At 35.0% G+C, this 18,145-nt stretch overlaps 1 protein-coding gene across 3 annotated transcripts; it reads right to left on the bottom strand.

The window, feature by feature from the left end:
- Window positions 1-104: 104 nt before the first annotated feature.
- trip10b (thyroid hormone receptor interactor 10b) lies at window positions 105-16,856 on the bottom strand. 3 transcript variants are annotated; one of them, XM_048195084.1, is made up of 16 exons: window positions 16,696-16,856; window positions 16,219-16,258; window positions 14,911-15,026; window positions 14,356-14,409; window positions 14,032-14,179; window positions 13,858-13,920; window positions 11,860-11,964; window positions 11,644-11,772; window positions 11,418-11,564; window positions 10,414-10,569; window positions 10,259-10,282; window positions 9,681-9,790; window positions 6,925-7,057; window positions 6,662-6,711; window positions 6,405-6,535; window positions 105-1,100 (listed from the first exon to the last, which is right to left on the bottom strand). In XM_048195084.1, the coding sequence occupies exons 1-16, from the start codon at window positions 16,839-16,841 to the stop codon at window positions 958-960; spliced, it is 1,695 nt and encodes a 564-aa protein (XP_048051041.1). In that variant the 5' UTR covers window positions 16,842-16,856; the 3' UTR covers window positions 105-957. The 3 variants fall into 3 exon arrangements, with proteins under 3 accessions (XP_048051041.1, XP_048051040.1, XP_048051042.1); XM_048195083.1 differs by having other exon boundaries at window positions 11,644-11,964; XM_048195085.1 differs by lacking the exon at window positions 16,696-16,856 and adding an exon at window positions 16,461-16,682 and having other exon boundaries at window positions 11,644-11,964.
- Window positions 16,857-18,145: the final 1,289 nt, after the last annotated feature.

Here is an 18,145-nt window from a genome sequence, read left to right as displayed (position 1 = left end):
AATGAATTAAAATGGAGTCTGTTTAGTTTACAGTCAACATGAAAGAAGATTCACAACCCATTTTATGTTCAAAAAGCACCAAAAAACACCACAGTAATACCCTGTTTTAAAACATTCTTGGTTTTAATTTAAAATCTAAATGTTAAACACCTTTGGGCCGTTCACAACAGAGTTTAAGTAATCGCTCTAAAGGCCCGTTCACAACAAGGACGATAAAAGAAAAAATTAAGAATAGCAGATTTTACAACTATAACATCAACACAGAGGAACGATATATTGTTTGAACGATGAAAACACTGACCGTCAATCAGAATCCATCCTGCTCCAGTATTTAAAATGGCAGACGACGTACACAGAACATTTTCAAGGGTTTGTAAAGTTATCAAAGTAGACAAATTTCTATTAAAAAAAAGTTACTGAAACTGAATTCTCTTTATAGTTATCGTTCTTCTTTTTGTAAATGGGCATAATAAAAGAATAGCAAAAAAACTATAATGATAATTATTAGAGGAACACACTTTAAAAGAGTTTTTTTTTATCCAGCCGATCAACGGTAAAACATTGACAGCCAATCAGAATAAACAGAACATGATTGTGTGTCAGTGTAGAGGCTAACAGCTAACAGTAACAGTTATTCTGGTGAACAGACCTTTAACATGACAGTCATTGATCACTGTGGCACACAGTACCAGAGTCAAACGCTTGAGCACACATGACTGTTCTCAATTTGATACGAAGACTTCTGCTCAAATTGCAATAATTAAACAACAGGAAAAGACAATGAACATGATCTTTAAAACTACAAATGCGCAGAAAATCACCAGCAGAAACATACTGAGAGAAAAGAAAGAGAACAAAAAATGTGCAACATGAAAGTAAAAACACTCCCCCTAATAATATAAAAACAAACGAGTACATGGAGTGACCAAGTCACATGATATCAGTTAAGGCAGCTGATCAGATGATCTTGATGTAGGACGCCGGCACATATCCCACGTCTCCATTGGCTCTCTGAACTCGGACCCAGCCGTCGCCCTGATCCTCGTCCATCAGACTCAGCTGCTCACCCACCTGCATGGACACGGCGCCCTCGCTGCTGCCTGACACACACACACACACACACACACACACACACACACACACACACACACACACACACGTCTCAGATAGAGGCTCATGGGAAGACTGGCTGGATTTGCTCTCTGTTGGGTGAATCAGACCCACAGAACGAACAAGTGAAACAGACTCGTTTGACGTTTCTGTGGCTCTCTAAAGCAGAAGTCGTCATAGTTGGGTGAACTTCTACAACAAAGATATTTGTGTTCCCAGCTGCCCCAAATGAAAAACAACAGTGCTTCAATGACTTTCCAAAAGAGGAACCAAATATCGAGATATTGATTATGTTAGTCAGAAGAAAGAAAGATGTCAAATTTACAGTTGTATTAGAAACACTCGTTAGTTTTCTGTAATTTAATGCCAAGGTAAGAACACACAAAATACAGTGTTAAAATGTAAGGAAAAAAATCATGCTTTTGTAAATCATAAATATGACAAATTATTACATACCAAGTCATATGTATGAGATGAAAAGTCTAAATTATGACTTAAAATGACAAAATTAAGACATAAGAGGACAAAATGATGACGTATAAAGTTATATTTATGAATGGTCATATTTATGAGATAGTGTGCCGTTATTTTGACTTTTCAAATCATATTATGTAAAGTTGATATTATTACGTAAAATGATAATTAAGACAGAAAAAGTCAAAATTATGACTTAAGACAACTGACAAAAAGTTGAAACTGACATTGTCATAATTATAATATAAAGTTGAAATTATGACACTATTTATTAGATGTAAAGTTAAAATTATTATTTAAAATGACAACTGAGACAAAAATAAAAAATGAGATAAAAAGTCAAAATTATTAGACTATTTATTGGTTGTAAAGCTGAAAGTATTACTTAAAATGTCAATTAGGACAGAAAAAGTCGAAACTGACATACCAAGTCAAAATTATGACATAAGAGGACAAAATTATGACGTATAAAGTTATATTTAGGATTATCATAATTATGAGATAGTGTGCCATTATTTTGACTTTTTAAATCATATTATGTAAAATTGAAATTATGACTTAAAAAGACAACTGACAAAAAGTTGAAACTGACATTAAGTCATAATTGTAATATAAAGTTGAAATTATGACACTGTTTATTAGACAGGGTATCTGCAGATATGAACAAGTTAAATTTAAGACTTTTTAAGACCTTTTTAATACCACCTTACATGAAATTTAAGACCAAACCTGCGATGGAAACGTGCACGCACACACACACACACACACACACACACACACACACACACACACATATATATATATATATATATATATATATATATATATATATATATATATATATATATATATATATATATATAGGGGTCTTTATCTTTTATTTATATCAGGTCTTTTATTGTTTTAATACTGATGATTTTGGCATACAGCTCATGAAAACCCATCTCAATAAATTAGCATATTTCATCCGACCAATAAAAGAAAAGTGTTTTTAATACAAAAAAAGTCAACCTTCAAATAATTATGTTCAGTTATGCACTCAATACTTGGTCGGGAATCCTTTTGCAGAAATGCCTGCTTCAATGCGGCGTGGCATGGAGGCAATCAGCCTGTGGCACTGCTGAGGTGTTATGGAGGCCCAGGATGCTTCGATAGCGGACTTAAGCTCATCCAGAGTGTTGGGTCTTGCGTCTCTCAACTTTCTCTTCACAATATCCCACAGATTCTCTATGGGGTTCAGGTCAGGAGAGTTGGCAGGCCAATTGAGTACAGTAATACCATGGTCAGTAAACCATTTACCAGTGGTTTTGGCACTGTGAGCAGGTGCCAGGTCGTGCTGAAAAACGAAATCTTCATCTCCATAAAGCTTTTCAGCAGATGGAAGCATGAAGTGCTCCAAAATCTCCTGATAGCTAGCTGCATTGACCCTGCCCTTGATAAAACACAGTGGACCAACACCAGCAGCTGACATGGCACCCCAGACCATCACTGACTGTGGGTACTTGACACTGGACTTCAGGCATTTTGGCATTTCCTTCTCCCCAGTCTTCCTCCAGACTCTGGCACCTTGATTTCCGAATGACATGCAAAACTGAGCAACAGTCCAGTGCTGCTTCTCTGTAGCCCAGGTCAGGCGCTTCTGCCGCTGTTTCTGGTTCAAAAGTGGCTTGACCTGGGGAATGCGGCACCTGTAGCCCATTTCCTGCACACGCCTGTGCACGGTGGCTCTGGATGTTTCTACTCCAGACTCAGTCCACTGCTTCCGCAGGTCCCCCAAGGTCTGGAATCGGTCCTTCTCCACAATCTTCCTCAGGGTCCGGTCACCTCTTCTCGTTGTGCAGCGTTTTTTGCCACACTTTTTCCTTCCCACAGACTTCCCACTGAGGTGCCTTGATACAGCACTCTGGGAACAGCCTATTCGTTCAGAAATTTCTTTCTGTGTCTTACCCTCTCGCTTGAGGGTGTCAATGATGGCCTTCTGGTCAGCAGTCTTACCCATGATTGCGGTTTTGAGTAATGAACCAGGCTGGGAGTTTTTAAAAGCCTCAGGAATCTTTTGCAGGTGTTTAGAGTTAATTAGTTGATTCAGATGATTAGGTTAATAGCTCATTTAGAGAACCTTTTCATGATATGCTAATTTTTTGAGATAGGAATTTTGGGTTTTCATGAGCTGTATGCCAAAATCATCAGTATTAAAACAATAAAAGACCTGAAATATTTCAGTTGGTGTGCAATGAATCTAAAATATATGAAAGTTTAATTTTTATCATTACATTATGGAAAATAATGAACTTTATCACAATATGCTAATTTTTTGAGAAGGACCTGTATATTAAATGTACTGATAGAATTGTTATTATTAAAGTACCTGCAAAATGTTTTGAAACAATTAATGATGTTAAAATAAGTCCCTTCTGCTCATCAGGGCTGCATTTATTTGATCAAAAATACAGTAAAAACAGCAACATTGTGAAATATCCTTACAAATAAAAAACGTTTTCTATATTTTATAAAAAATATTTTATAAAATGTAATTTATTCCTGTGATCATTTTCAACATCATTACTCCAGTCTTCAGTGTCACATGATCCTTCAGAAATTATTACAATTTGATTTGATGCTCAAGAAACATTTCTGATTATCAATGTTGAAAACAGTTGTGCTGCTTCATATTTTTGTGGAAATGGTGATATTTGTTTGAAAAATAGGAAGTTCAATGAACAGCATTTATTTGAAATTCTATTACATGTATTTATCAAATATATTATTTATTAAATAGAAATATTCTGTAACATTTTAAATGTCTTCACTCTTCACTCACTTTATCACTTTAAAGTATGATGAATTAAAGTATTAATTTTTCAATTTTTTAAATCTTACCACAAATGTTTAAATTGGATTTCTACAACAATTTTAAGCAGCAAAAACTGCATTTTAACCTTAATAATATAAATAGTGAATGTTTCTTGAGCAGCAAATCAGCATTTCTGAAGAATCATGTGACTGTGAAACTTCTCTTAAACAACAACAGAATTATAAACGATTCTAATGACTAATATTGCATTCCCAAATGCAAATGTAAACGTCACAAACAAAGTAGCATTTACAGTGAATCGAAAATGAAAACACCGCTGCTACAGCAAACATGCAGCACCTTCAGACTATTATTTATATAATTACATCACAGCCGTTGCAAATTATAGGCCTATATTAAATTCCCACCACCATTCATAAAAAGTTACCGAACACATTTCAGCGCTGATTCTACTCGCATTTGGAACGTTGACCCATTTGAACTCTTTTAGGAACCGTTCATATGTCGCGTCTAAAAACACATGGAAAACGCGTCGGCGCCGCTTTCTCCTTTCCAAAGCGCTCGGGCGCTGCGGTGGCGTCTGCCGTTACTAAGCAACCATGAGCTGCGCTCTCCAGCTCTGGCCCATTCCGTCGGGGACGTATTAGAAAACATAAAACATACATAAAACATTTTTGCGGTAATGCAACGAAAAATATTTAAGACCTATCCAATCTGAATTTAAGACATTTTAAGACTTTTTAAGGCCTTTTATTAGGAAAAATATATTTAAGACTTTTTAAGGACCCGCGGATACCCTGATTAGATGTAACGTTGAAATTATTACTTAAAATGACAACTGAGACAAAAATAAAAACATTATTAGATAAAAAAGTCAAAATTACGACTATTTATTGGATGAAAAACTAAAAGTATTACTTAAAATGTCAATTAGGACAGAAAAAGTCGAAACTGACATACTAATTCATATTTATGAGATGAAAGGTCAAAATTATGACATACTAAGTCATAATTATAGTATGTCTTTATTTTGACTTTTCAAGTCATGTTTATTAGATGTAAAGTTTAAATTATTACTTTAAATGACAATTAAGACAGAAAAAGTCAAAATTGTGACATTTATGATGAAAAGTTGAAAATGGCATATTAAGTCATTAGATGGTCAAAATTATGACTATTTATAGGAAAGCTGAAAGTATTACTTAAAATGTCAATTAGGACAGAAAAAGTCAAAACTGACATACCAAGTCAAAATTATGGCTTAAAATGACATAAGAGGACAAAATTATGACGTATAAAGTTATATTTAGGATTATCATAATTATGAGATAGTGTGCCATTATTTTGACTTTTTAAATCATATTATGTAAAATTGAAATTATGACTTAAAAAGACAACTGACAAAAAGTTGAAACTGACATTAAGTCATAATTGTAATATAAAGTTGAAATTATGACACTTTATTAGATGTAACGTTGAAATTATTACTTAAAATGACAACTGAGACAAAAATAAAAACATTATTAGATAAAAAAGTCAAAATTATGACTATTTATTGGATGAAAAACAAAGTATTACTTAAAATGTCAATTAGGACAGAAAAAGTCGAATACTAATTCATATTTATGAGATGAAAGGTCAAAATTATGACATACTAAGTCATAATTATAGTATGTCTTTATTTTGACTTTTCAAGTCATGTTTATTAGATGTAAAGTTTAAATTATTACTTTAAATAACTATTAAGATTGAAAAAGTCAAAATTGTGACATTTATGATGAAAAGTCGAAAATGGCATATTAAGTCATTAGATGGTTAAAATTATGACTATTTATTGGAAAGCTGAAAGTATTACTTAAAATGTCAATTAGGACAGAAAAAAAATCGAAACTGACATACTAAGTCATATTTATGACATGAAAGGTCAAAATTATGGCATAATCATCTTTCATTGGCTCTCTGTTGGGTGAATGAGGAGAAAGAGGAGAAAACACACAGATCTCACCGTCAAAGTCATAGAGCGCTTTACACTGTCCGATGGGAACGTCCACGTCAAAGTCCTCATCAAATCCGCACTCATAGATGTTATCTGACGGAGACACGCTGGACTCGCTCAGCACAGCGATATACTCCGAACTACAAACACACACAAGCTGACGTGTCAAAATGATACTGTGACACACGTTACAATGACCTTCATGACCTAGAAGTGTTTTCAAAGCACACACAATCCCACACACACGTGTTTGATGATGGACTGACCTGGCAGGAGAGAACTGAAGCGTCTCGCCGCCGGCTTCAGTCAGCTGAACCTGATGAACATACATGTGTTTATATGTGTTTATACAGCACTTTATACAACAACTTCACAATAATGAACAGAATCACTGATGCAAACATCAAATATGAAACGAATTCTGCTGTAAAAACACAATAGAGTCATTACTGAGATCAATTCAGTTCATGTTTGATAGTGTCAGTGACGATGGATCAGTAATATTACAGAATATGAAGTGTGTAAATACCTGATATTTGCTGAGCTCTCCTCTGAGTCGGGCGATGTTATGGGCGGTCTGTGTGATCTGAGGCTGAAGGCTGGACGGGTCTCCGAGCTGCGAGTTCTGCTCATAAACACCCTTCATCTTCTTCAGAGCCTCGCTGCCGGACGGACAGACAGACGGTGTTAAAGTGGATCAGATGGTTTCACAGAAACAGGATCAGTTAGTGTATCTGGGTTTACATGCACGGTTTTAACCCGATTACACTTAATAAGCTGATAAACGCAGATAAAACGTAAGTCACGCTGGTCTTTTTTTCTATATTGTGCCGTATATCCGAGTGAAACGGCTGCTCAAACAAGAACAAATGTAGTCATCAGAGAAGAGAAGTGATGCTGCAAGAGGGAGGAGAAGATATTCTGATTCAAGATTACCAGAACATGAATTCAACACAATAATTATGTGCACCGATAATAAACACTGCAATATTCCATAAAAAACAAGAATTGACAGTTTTGATTTCAACTCATTGGCATAAACCTACTGACAGTTTTTTGGCCACGTTACATTTTATTTCCTGTTAATTTAATTAAAGCTTCCTAATGTTGTTTAGAGTCTCCTTCAACAGGTTCACATTCACCCAAGACCAAAATCACTTTAATTCTCTCATAATATCCACTGCAGCATCAGCTCTTTTCTCACAGCGTCTGAAACGCTTCGATCAAGGATTCGGTCTCTCCAAACCCCGCCTTTCTGAGCGCTGCTCTACTGTGATTGGTCAGATGCTCCAGTCTTGAGATTGGTCATAAACCAGACACTCATTATCATATCTGAATCTCAGCTCTTGATACGAACAGTAACGATGGCGTCAGTTTTACCGTATCAGTCTCTTTGGCAGCAGAAAACAGCGTCTTCTCAACGTGAACAACACGAACAAACTCTACCAGTCTCAGATACAACTACAGTGATTGAGGGCGGAGCATCTTTACAAACCTACACAGGTTCAGCAGGAAGTGAGACTGAATTACTGACAACTTGTTTCAGTTCAGAATCACTTCTTTCTTTTGGGAGACAAAAACTCAATTTACCTTTGAAATTTTGAAGACATTCACAGACATGAAAGGTATAATGAGGCACATTAACTCTTAACTCTTGTGCAGTCTTCGTTTGGGAAGTACACTCAGGGTCTTCAGGGTCTCCACAGACCCCAGGCAACAAAATGCAATTTTGTAACAAAATACTTGTTTTTTTAAAACAAATGTAATTTTAATTCTGTTTATTAATGTTTTTACTCCATGTTTGTGCAGTTTTTGGAGGATTTATCATATTTTTTAAATTTATATAAATAAATTAAAAAATATATTTTTTTTTAATTTTTTTGTTTTTATGCAAAAACAGCTTTTTATGTAAAATTCACTTTATAAAAGACCCACATTTCTAAATTTCATTCATGAGGATAACATGGATAATTTGACATGGTTTAGTGTGAGATTTTTGCCCATCTTTTGAAAAATGCAGTTATAAAAGTAAAAAAAAATCATTTTTACCAGTAGATGGCAGCAGAGCTCCACTATTTGCTATTTGACTGATTGAAAGACATTCTTTTCACAAGCATTTTTCAGTTGAATTCATATCTAAATATTCTGAAATCACAATTATAACAATAAAAGCTACTTTTTGTCAAAGTTTAGTATTTATTGTAATGAAAAAAATCAGTTTTTTCCAATATTGTTACATTGTGATGAGACTCCGCTTAGAAAATGGACAAAATTCATCCTCAGAATCAACATTTTTGAAAAACTTATTTTTTTCAGTACAAAAAAATGCTAAACTTTGATAAAAAGTAATTTTTATTGTCTTTTATTGTCATAATTGTGATTTCATAATATTTAGATATAAATCCAACTGAAAAATACTTGTGAAAAGATGTCTTTCAGTCAGTCAAATAGCACATAGCAAATAGTGGAGCTCTGCTGCCGTCTACTGGTGAAAGTGATATTTTTTTTACTTTTAAAACTGCATTTTCCAAAAGATGGGCAAAAATCTCACACTAAACCATGTCAAATTATCCATGTTATCCCCATGAATGAAAGTTAGAAATGTGGGTCTTTTATAAAGTGAATTTTACATAATAAGCTGTTTTTGTATAAAAAAAATATTTATTTATTTATTTATATAAATTTAAAAGATATGACAAATCCTCCAAAAACTACACAAATATGAAGTAAAAACATTAATAAACAGAGTAAAATTACATTTGTTTTTTAAAAAACAATTATTTTGTTACAAAATTACATTTTGTTGCCTGGGGTCTGTGGAGACCCCGAAGACCCTGAGTGTGACCCTTTTTTTTACACTAACATAAAAACAAGATATCACTCCAATTTTTTTTCTTTGTAGATCTAGAAAGTGTTAACAACTGTATGAAGTTTCATGTCATTTGGACAAAGAGAACATTTTTTTTTTATTTGAGCAAACGTCGTTTGGGGTCTGTGCAGACCCCAAAGACCCTATAAGGGTTAAAAGAATTTACTGAAATATGGGATGTTATTCAACTTTAACTCACGCTCACATTTTACTGAATGTTAAAGGAAATGAAAATCAGCTGGATTGCTATTATACTGCAGATTTAGGCACATACTACGAAATAAACTTTTAATTCTTTATTTAATGTTTTGACACTACTCTGGATTTTCTTCTTTAAAAACGTCTCATAAAAATGGCTTTCTTGCGTTGCAGGGTGACTGTGTTTCATGTAAACAGGTAAAATTAATAATTCCAACCTCTGCTCCGTCTCTCTCTGCAGCTCCTTCTGTATGTCATCCATCTTGTCCTGCAAACGTCTCCGTCTCTGATCCGGAGGAAGACGGGAGAAATCCTCCACCAAAGACGGCTTCACAAACACACACATATTCTTATAATGTATATGAATAATTGTGTCGATTATTCATGTTTATTTGCACACCAGAAGTTCTCAAGAATAATTTCAGCACCTGCTGTGAATTAGATGTTAACAGGGCTGGAACTATTGATTATTTTTCCGATAGATGAATCTATCAATATTTATTTATGCAGTGAAACCTCACAGCATAAATCAAGCTGTAATTCACCTTTTCTTACTTCTTTACTCTTTAAATAGTTTTTCCAACTTGAAGTAAGTGCCTTCAAATTTTACGTTTAGCCAACTTGAAATGTGAAGCTCGTTTCAACATTAGAAATAAAGCATGAGATCATTCTGAAGAGATCAATGCTGAAATCAAACCAAACTACAGAACCACATGTCCACAGTCAGCATTCACTGGGTCTTTAAATGAGTATAAACAGGTAAATGTCATGCAGGGAATAAAGCTGCTCACCGTACCATGTTTTTATCAGGAGACGTCACCTGAAAATTCAAACACATTCACAGATGTAATATATACTGTCTGTTTCAAAGAGCTGAAACAAAATGTGGAGATCTGCAGCTGTCTCTTCATCTAGTGTGAGACGTTCACAGACGCTGAGATGTGTGCGTACCTTGTTTTTCTTAAACAGTTGTTTGATGCGGACTTTCGGCAGGTGCGGCGCGCTGTCAGACGCCGCAGGTTTGACTCCCTGACTGTAATCCTCAAACTCCACGTCAGCAGGGGGCGCCGCGCCTGATCTATACTGCTCTATGAGAGCCAGTGTGTCCTACACACAAACACATCGCAGGTCAAATCTGTGTGCTTCTAACTTCAATCACGTATCAGATCTCTTTAGTAGTTTCTCCTAAACAGAAGAGGTCGAATGGAAACTTGTTTCTCGTTAGATTACTGGAGTCGTTTTCTCAAGAGTCTCCTATACAGTCTCAATCTGTGCTCAGAGTTTAAAAGACACCAAAGTCTGCCATGCATGAGAAGCACATGGCGGAACGAGTGAAGGAGACGCGCTGAATGAAAGTGTGTGTTCACTCTCTGACAGCAGATGGAGCAGCAGAAATACAGCGGTTACCCCGGAAACCCCACAAACAAAGTTTTTAAAATGCTTCAAACAGACATTCAGTTTTTTGTCATCTCAATGTTGTTCATCACAGCACCAAATACTTAATACTTAAAGACTATTTATTTTCAAACTTAAACATTTTCATATTTTAATCTGGACCACAACATGCACTAATGATTAGAAATGTTCTGATTATGTGTTATTGTTCAGTAAATCTTTGAGACATACGGCTTCATTAGTTAACATGTTCATTCATTATTACCAAACTGACAATGAAAAATACTTTTAAAGCAATAATTATTCTTATTTAATGTTACTAATTTTACTTTATATATTTTTGGTGTATTGTATTTAAACATTCAGAGTTATTTTTGTTATTATAAATAGAGTTCTTAAACCTGTTATACTATGAAAACACTTTTTTTGCAACTTATTTCAATATCGTGATAATACCGTATACCGTGATAAAAGCTTCAGCAATTAATCGCAACATGAAAATGTGATACCGTCACATGCCTATATGTAAATATTAACATTATAAATAAATATGCACACACTTGTTTCTCGTCGATCTTCCTCCCGGTGCTGATGATCGAGTCCAAACACTTGTTGATGTTTGGCAGGATGTTCTTCTCGGTTTCGGAGAACTGCACATATCCGCCGGCCAGCAGCCGGATGCGCCGCTCCTCCAGCTCCTGCAGCTTCTGTCAAACACAGACAGGAAGTGTGAGATATTGTGTTCAGATCGACTCTCTCTCACGGTCAAACCACATGACGACGCACCTTAAACACGGAGGGAATCTCTGAGTGGTACAGGCTGTTTTGGTCCTTGTTGTATCTCTGGAGTTGTGAAGCGTATTCGTTCTTACTCTCGTCCGCGATGTGGACGCGAGCGTGTGCGTGCTGTTTGGCCTGAAACACACACACACACACACACACACGTGATGCATCATCAAACCCACAGCACAGGTGATATGAAGTGTGTGGGGTTTCTTGTACCTTGTCCACGTCTGCTTTAGTCGAGTTTATGTCCTGCTGCACTTTCTCTGTTTGCTGATTGGCCTTTTCTGCTTCTTTCCATTCCTTCTCAAAACGCTTCTTACTCTGGTTAGAAATAGATTAATCAATCAATCAATCAATCGATAAGTCATGAAGTGATCTGCTGCAGGGATGCATGTGTTCATATTTCTTTTGTGTGTATGGAGGCTGAATTACAGAAAATTAAAGTGGAAAAAAAAAGAATTGTTAAATGAAATAAAAACTTAAAATATTTTATCATAACTCAAAACAAACCAAAATATAAGTTGATCCACAGTATATTGTAAATGTTTTGAATATTATCACATGTTCTGAATTACTCACATGTATAAATGACAAGAAATCAGTCAGTCATGATCGCATCTAGTGCGAAAACATCACATTAAATATTGTTTGTTTGTGTATATTTGTACACCATATATGATTTCATGTTTTTCTTTTATTGTTAAAGAAAATTAATAGTGCTGTCAAAATTAGTGCGTTCATTTTTTCAGTTTAATGCATTAAAGATTTTACGCAATTAACGCAGCATCCATTTTTTCCGTAATAATTTGTCTAGTGTTACATTATATGATCACGTTCTTATTCACACAAATGCTTTTAAACCATTCAAGCGCCACAAGACAAATGAGAACACGCTGTCTGTGAATGTCGTGTCATGTGACACACACAGAAAGACGCGCGCCAGTATCAAGTTCTCTTCTGCGCTTGAATGAACAATAACACACAGAATTATGCCAAAATAGAATTATGCCAAAATGGCCGTTTTGTGGCGTATCATCACAAGAGCAGTCTTAAGTGAGTTTAACAACGTCTTAAATGAACTTAAAGAGTTGTGAGGAAATGAGACGCACGTCATGTTCGGCGGCAGCAGCTCTTAAAGTGACAGCAGCCTAATAAACCAGTTGCTGTGATGATCTCATTAATGTTCATCAAAGGTAACAGAGAAAACTGTAGCTTTAATAAGGATTAATCTATATTTCATTTATAATTTATGCAGTGAAGACTGTAAAGTGTTTGATAACTTTATTCAATTTAGATTTTCCTACCTGTTAGACAGGTAAATATGACATTTATTACAATGAGTTTATTTGAAGATTATTTTAAGTTCACTTCAATTAAAAGTAATTATTTTAAAGTCTAATAAATGTTGAAACTGATAGCTGTCTATAATTAATGTTTTTCATAGATTCATCAGTACAGTATTAGTATCAGTGATCTTCATTCATAAAAAGATGCCATTATACAAATATTCAAAATATAATGTCTTTAAGATGTTTCTACATTCATTTGGACAATAACTGTGAAATTATTGCAATATAAAAATATTTAAAAATCCAAAGTTTTTAATTGCAATTAATTACAGAAAAAAATAATTAGGTTAATATTTAAAGATTTAAAAATATTAAAAATTGAAAAATTTAAACCTAACTGGCTAAAATTTAAACTCAACATTTCATTACCCGGAAACAAACTAAACTAGACTAAAATAAAAATAAGCAGAAATTAATTTAGCTGTTCCATCCACAGTATATTGCAAATATTTTAATAACCTGATTTTTTAATAACCTGTTTTCATACCGTAAAACATATTTACTGCTATAATTTTATAAATTATCCTAATTATTAAAACTACTGCAAACCAGTGTTATTTTAGTATCATTGAGACACAACTATAGTTTTTAATTATTATACTTTTTTTTTGTTTTAATTTTTGCTTTAATTTTGCGGGGTTTCCGGGGTAACCACTGCATTTCTGCTGTTCCATCAGCGCCCTCTGCTGTCAGAGAGTGAACGTGCACTTTCATTCAGCGCGTCTCTTTCACTCGTGGGCTTGTTGACCTGAGCGCATGTCCGTTTGACACAGCATACAGCGATGTTGTGCATTTCATACGGTTGATAGGTTGATAAATATTTTAATAATTGGTAATAAATTATTATTTATAGTAATTTCCTCACAATCTCCAGCTGTTTGAAGGACGTCTCCAGGTTCTGCTGAGCCTTCTTAACTTCACACAGACACTACAACAGAGAACATGAGTTTCAGGGTCAGGACATCTTAATCAAGGCACCAGATGTTCTGCAGGTAAACGACGACAGAGTCAGTTCAGAGTGTTTTATGGTGAGGCTCACGTTCTTGCGCTCCAGCCGCAGCTCCTGCAGGTTTCTGCTGAGCTCCACACAGATGCTCAGCGTCATGCTCTCGGACAGCTGCTCTCTCTGACCCGCGTACTCGTTCAGCTCATTCAGCACCTCCTGAAACGCCTGCTGATTGGTCAACCTACGGACACACGGTCAACAGCACCGCGTTTACAGTCACGCATCTGACGGATTTGATCAGTTCAAGCATTCTCTGGGGATCGAACCCGTGATCTCAGTGTTGCTAGCGCTGTATGTGACTCACAGGAATGCTGATTATCAATGTTTAATCGAGCAATCGAGAGCCGGTTCACTCACTTTGTGTCCTGATCTTCTTTGATGCCTCGTCTGGAATATTTCTTACTGAGATTCCTTCAGGGAAACACACATAAAACAGGTTCAACCGAGGAGAAACATGACCAGCAGAGGCTTCAAGAGCACAAGATAACTGTGAACTCTTCATCTACACGGAAAAAGATATACTAATATCTCCCGCCAACGGGATCATGACAGTTAAGAGGTTAATAAGAAGGGTTACATTGACCTATTAAGATTGTTTACATCTACCTTGAAAATATATATATTTTTAAAACGTTTGCACCAGTTCTGTAGAATATATTTCACTAGTGGTTTTCCAAATGACAGATTCATGACAAAACAACATGCTTTCTGTTGACCTGAAAAACAAAATGAAGCATAAGCAAATATAAGAGGGCTTGAGCTGATGTTGCTCAACCTGTGTGGCCTAATTAATATTCATGAGCCTCTCTTTATAAGAAAACAGTGTAGAAATGGGGTTTCTCCCTCGACTCTCGCACAAGGATGGTGATATTTGGGGGTTTGTGGCGTCACAAACACAAAGCCGTCTCTTGCCTGAGCTGTTTGGCGTAATTCTGCTCAATCTCGGCTCTGTCTTTGACAAACTTCACGTATCGATCCAGCAGATCCAGTCCGCTCTGAGTGTGTCTTTCAATCACGTCATGCTGGTCCTGCAAACACACACCATACACAGCGTGTTATATGTCTGTTTCTGGTATGTAGGACAGTCTGGTCTGAGAATAGGTGTGGTACATTGTTAAGTGTGTGTGTGTGTAGCTCTTTTCCCACGTGCACACACTCAAACTAGCTTGACAGGTCAATCCACTTCACACTAGTTGTGACAAGAGACCTGATGAGTCACATGACACGTTTGGATTCAAGCATGAATTCATTCAACTTCTATTGTTTTTATAGCTAATTATGAATATTATAACCTCCTCCTACTGCACAGGAACATGCACATTTTGATTCTGAACCCAAAATGGTTAAGCATTCATTAGACACACAGTTCTTATTTAAGATTTCATTAGACTCATGTAGTTTAGCAGGAAGGTGATGGTCTACTTCCCTCTGGTCCTGAAATCATTCCAGTAGTTTGTCTGAGATCCCTAAACCAGTTTATCCTGTACTGTGAAAACCTCAAACAGTGAAAGGAAATCACAGTCAAGCGGTCACGTGACTTAAAGAATACTAAAGTAACAAAGCATTTTTAGAAAAGCACTATTTTTGCACTATTTTCCAGTTTCAGTCTGTTGTTCAGTGTAGTCAAGTACACACGGTTCATTCCGCGATTACCACTTTATTTTATTTTACTTTATTTTTTAAATTTTATTTGAACCTTCATAAATAATCAAAATAAAAATCAGCGATGTTAGGCTACATTTTTAATTACAAATGAATGTATTTGTACTGAAGCGTTCACATTCACGGTTTTAGCTTTGTCTACTGTTTCTGAATACAAAAATATGTAATGTTTTTATTATATCGTTATAGTTACCTTATATGACCTCTCAACATCACGCAAAGTTGGTTTTATATTCGCACATTCTGACTTCTGATAAATTCAGACTTTCCAATAAATGTGCAATAAATTAATGTTTGCGAATTTTAAGCAGCGACATGATATTGACAACCAACGATTGTCAACTTACAACATTTTTCACAGTCGATCAAAATAGGCAAGTATTGTTTTAATGGCATATTTACTTGTGAATGTCCACTTATTGTCCAATGTAGTGCGATTAACAAGGCTATTGAATACGGATGTCCGAATGTGCGAATATAAAACCAACTTTACCCAAGTAGACAGTGTCTGGAAAGCTCAAACTGAAGAACATTTCTGATTAAAGGTAATGAACTTACCCAAAGATCTGAACCCCAATCCATGATCAGAAAGAGAAACCTGTCAAAGAACAGACACGAAACTCCTGAAGGAAGAAACTCGAGATCCTTTCAGAAATATAAGGTAGATCCTATACGAGTATTTTCGGTCATTAGACTTATTTCCCCATGAAACACGGCAAACTCTCGTTTAGAGCAGGTAAAGCGCTCCTCAGTGAAGACTGTAGTGTGTTTCTGATCTGATCTGAGGGATTGAGTTTCACCTCATGACACAGGTGAGTTCACACAGGTGAGTGTAATTGTGCTTCTGAATCACTAGTCGTTTCAGTCGATGGACGTTTGACAAATAACACCGTTTCTAAAAAAAAAAAAAAAATAAATAAAATAAAACAAAACTGAAAAACTTTATAATCCGAGGTGATGAGAGTGGCGTTGATCAGGTTTATGACACACTGACATCTACAGGGTTAAAAATGTCCATACAAACGGCTACTGAACCTGATTCGAGGATGGCGAACGGCGAACCAATCACAGTCGCTTGGTGACGGGATGGACCAATCACAGTTTTTTTTCCCGCAGGATTTATTTGAACACCCAAAGCGAAATCGAAATTTAGAATGCTCCTTTCCATGACTAGACGTCATTTGACCGATTCAAAGAAAAGTGTTTAAGGTCTGTGTTCATATTTATCTGTTCATATTGGTTTATTTAACTTGTGAATGTGATGTGATTTTAAAATCATCTTGACAGATTTACAAAGATTAACAAAAAGAGCTGGCACGGCCATTTGCAACTCGAATGTTTCTGACTCCATGTGGCATTAGCCTCCAGTTACTTGATCAGTCCGTTAGCTGCTTTATATTGCAAAACTGGAATTGTGATCATGTTATTAGAATTTCATAATCATAATCATGACCACACTGGTTTTTAGAGGGGTTTTGTTTTGTTTTTGTTTTTTTACTACACAGTTTTACTGCACTTTGTTATTCTTATGTTATTAATAAATCGGAAGTCTTGCACATAAAGAAAAAAGATGCTTAGTTCCGCGTTGCAAAATAAGGTGGAGAGTGGAAGTCATGACTTAGTCAGAATCCTAGTCAAGAATTAAGACGTGAAGTTTCTGCAATACAGTCCCATGTTCAAATCACTTATTTTGTCAGAGCAAGAGGGCCACCTTCTCTACAAAATAATAATAATAATAATAAATATATATATATATATATATATATATATATATATATATATATATATATATATATTTTAGTCTACTTCTGCAAAATGATGAATAATGGGCATCAGTGTGTTTGCTTTATTATATATTATAATATTATTTTATTTAACCTTTGAGATATTATAAACTAAATTGACATTTTAATTTTTGTAATTTTACAATACTATCATACATTCTTATACTTGCATCTAGGTTTATTGTTTGAGAAAAAAAAAAAAAAAAAAAAATTATATATATATAATTTTTTTTTTTTTTCAACAAATTTATTGTGAAATATGGGCACTGCATCCCCCCATTTTCTCTACATGCCACAACACGGAAACTCAAGAGCTCATAGAAAATCCAGAGTTTAGTTATGACTTTGTGGTGGCATTCATGTGTTTCCAACTTGTAAATACAATCTTTCTTACATGACTTGAATGCCTCAATAAAACTCTGTACTCAAGTAAAAGTACAAGTTCTTATAGAAATGTTTATTTCAAAAGTAAAAGAGTAAAAGTAAAAATAATAATTAAAAAAAAGTATCCAATGAAAAAACTACTCAAGTAGCTAGTTGTTACTTTAAATCATATAATATATATATATATATATATATATATATATATATATATATATATATATATATATATATATGTTTTGCTTTGGACATTACTTCAGGATCATATGGTAATGCAATACTTTGTAGTAGCAGTATCGTGTACTTGGTGTATTACCTGT

The sequence above is a fragment of the Megalobrama amblycephala genome, linkage group LG7, assembly GCF_018812025.1.
Source record: "Megalobrama amblycephala isolate DHTTF-2021 linkage group LG7, ASM1881202v1, whole genome shotgun sequence".
NCBI classification, from domain to species: Eukaryota; Metazoa; Chordata; class Actinopteri; order Cypriniformes; family Xenocyprididae; genus Megalobrama; species Megalobrama amblycephala.
This window is presented reverse-complemented; position numbering and strand designations above follow the sequence as displayed.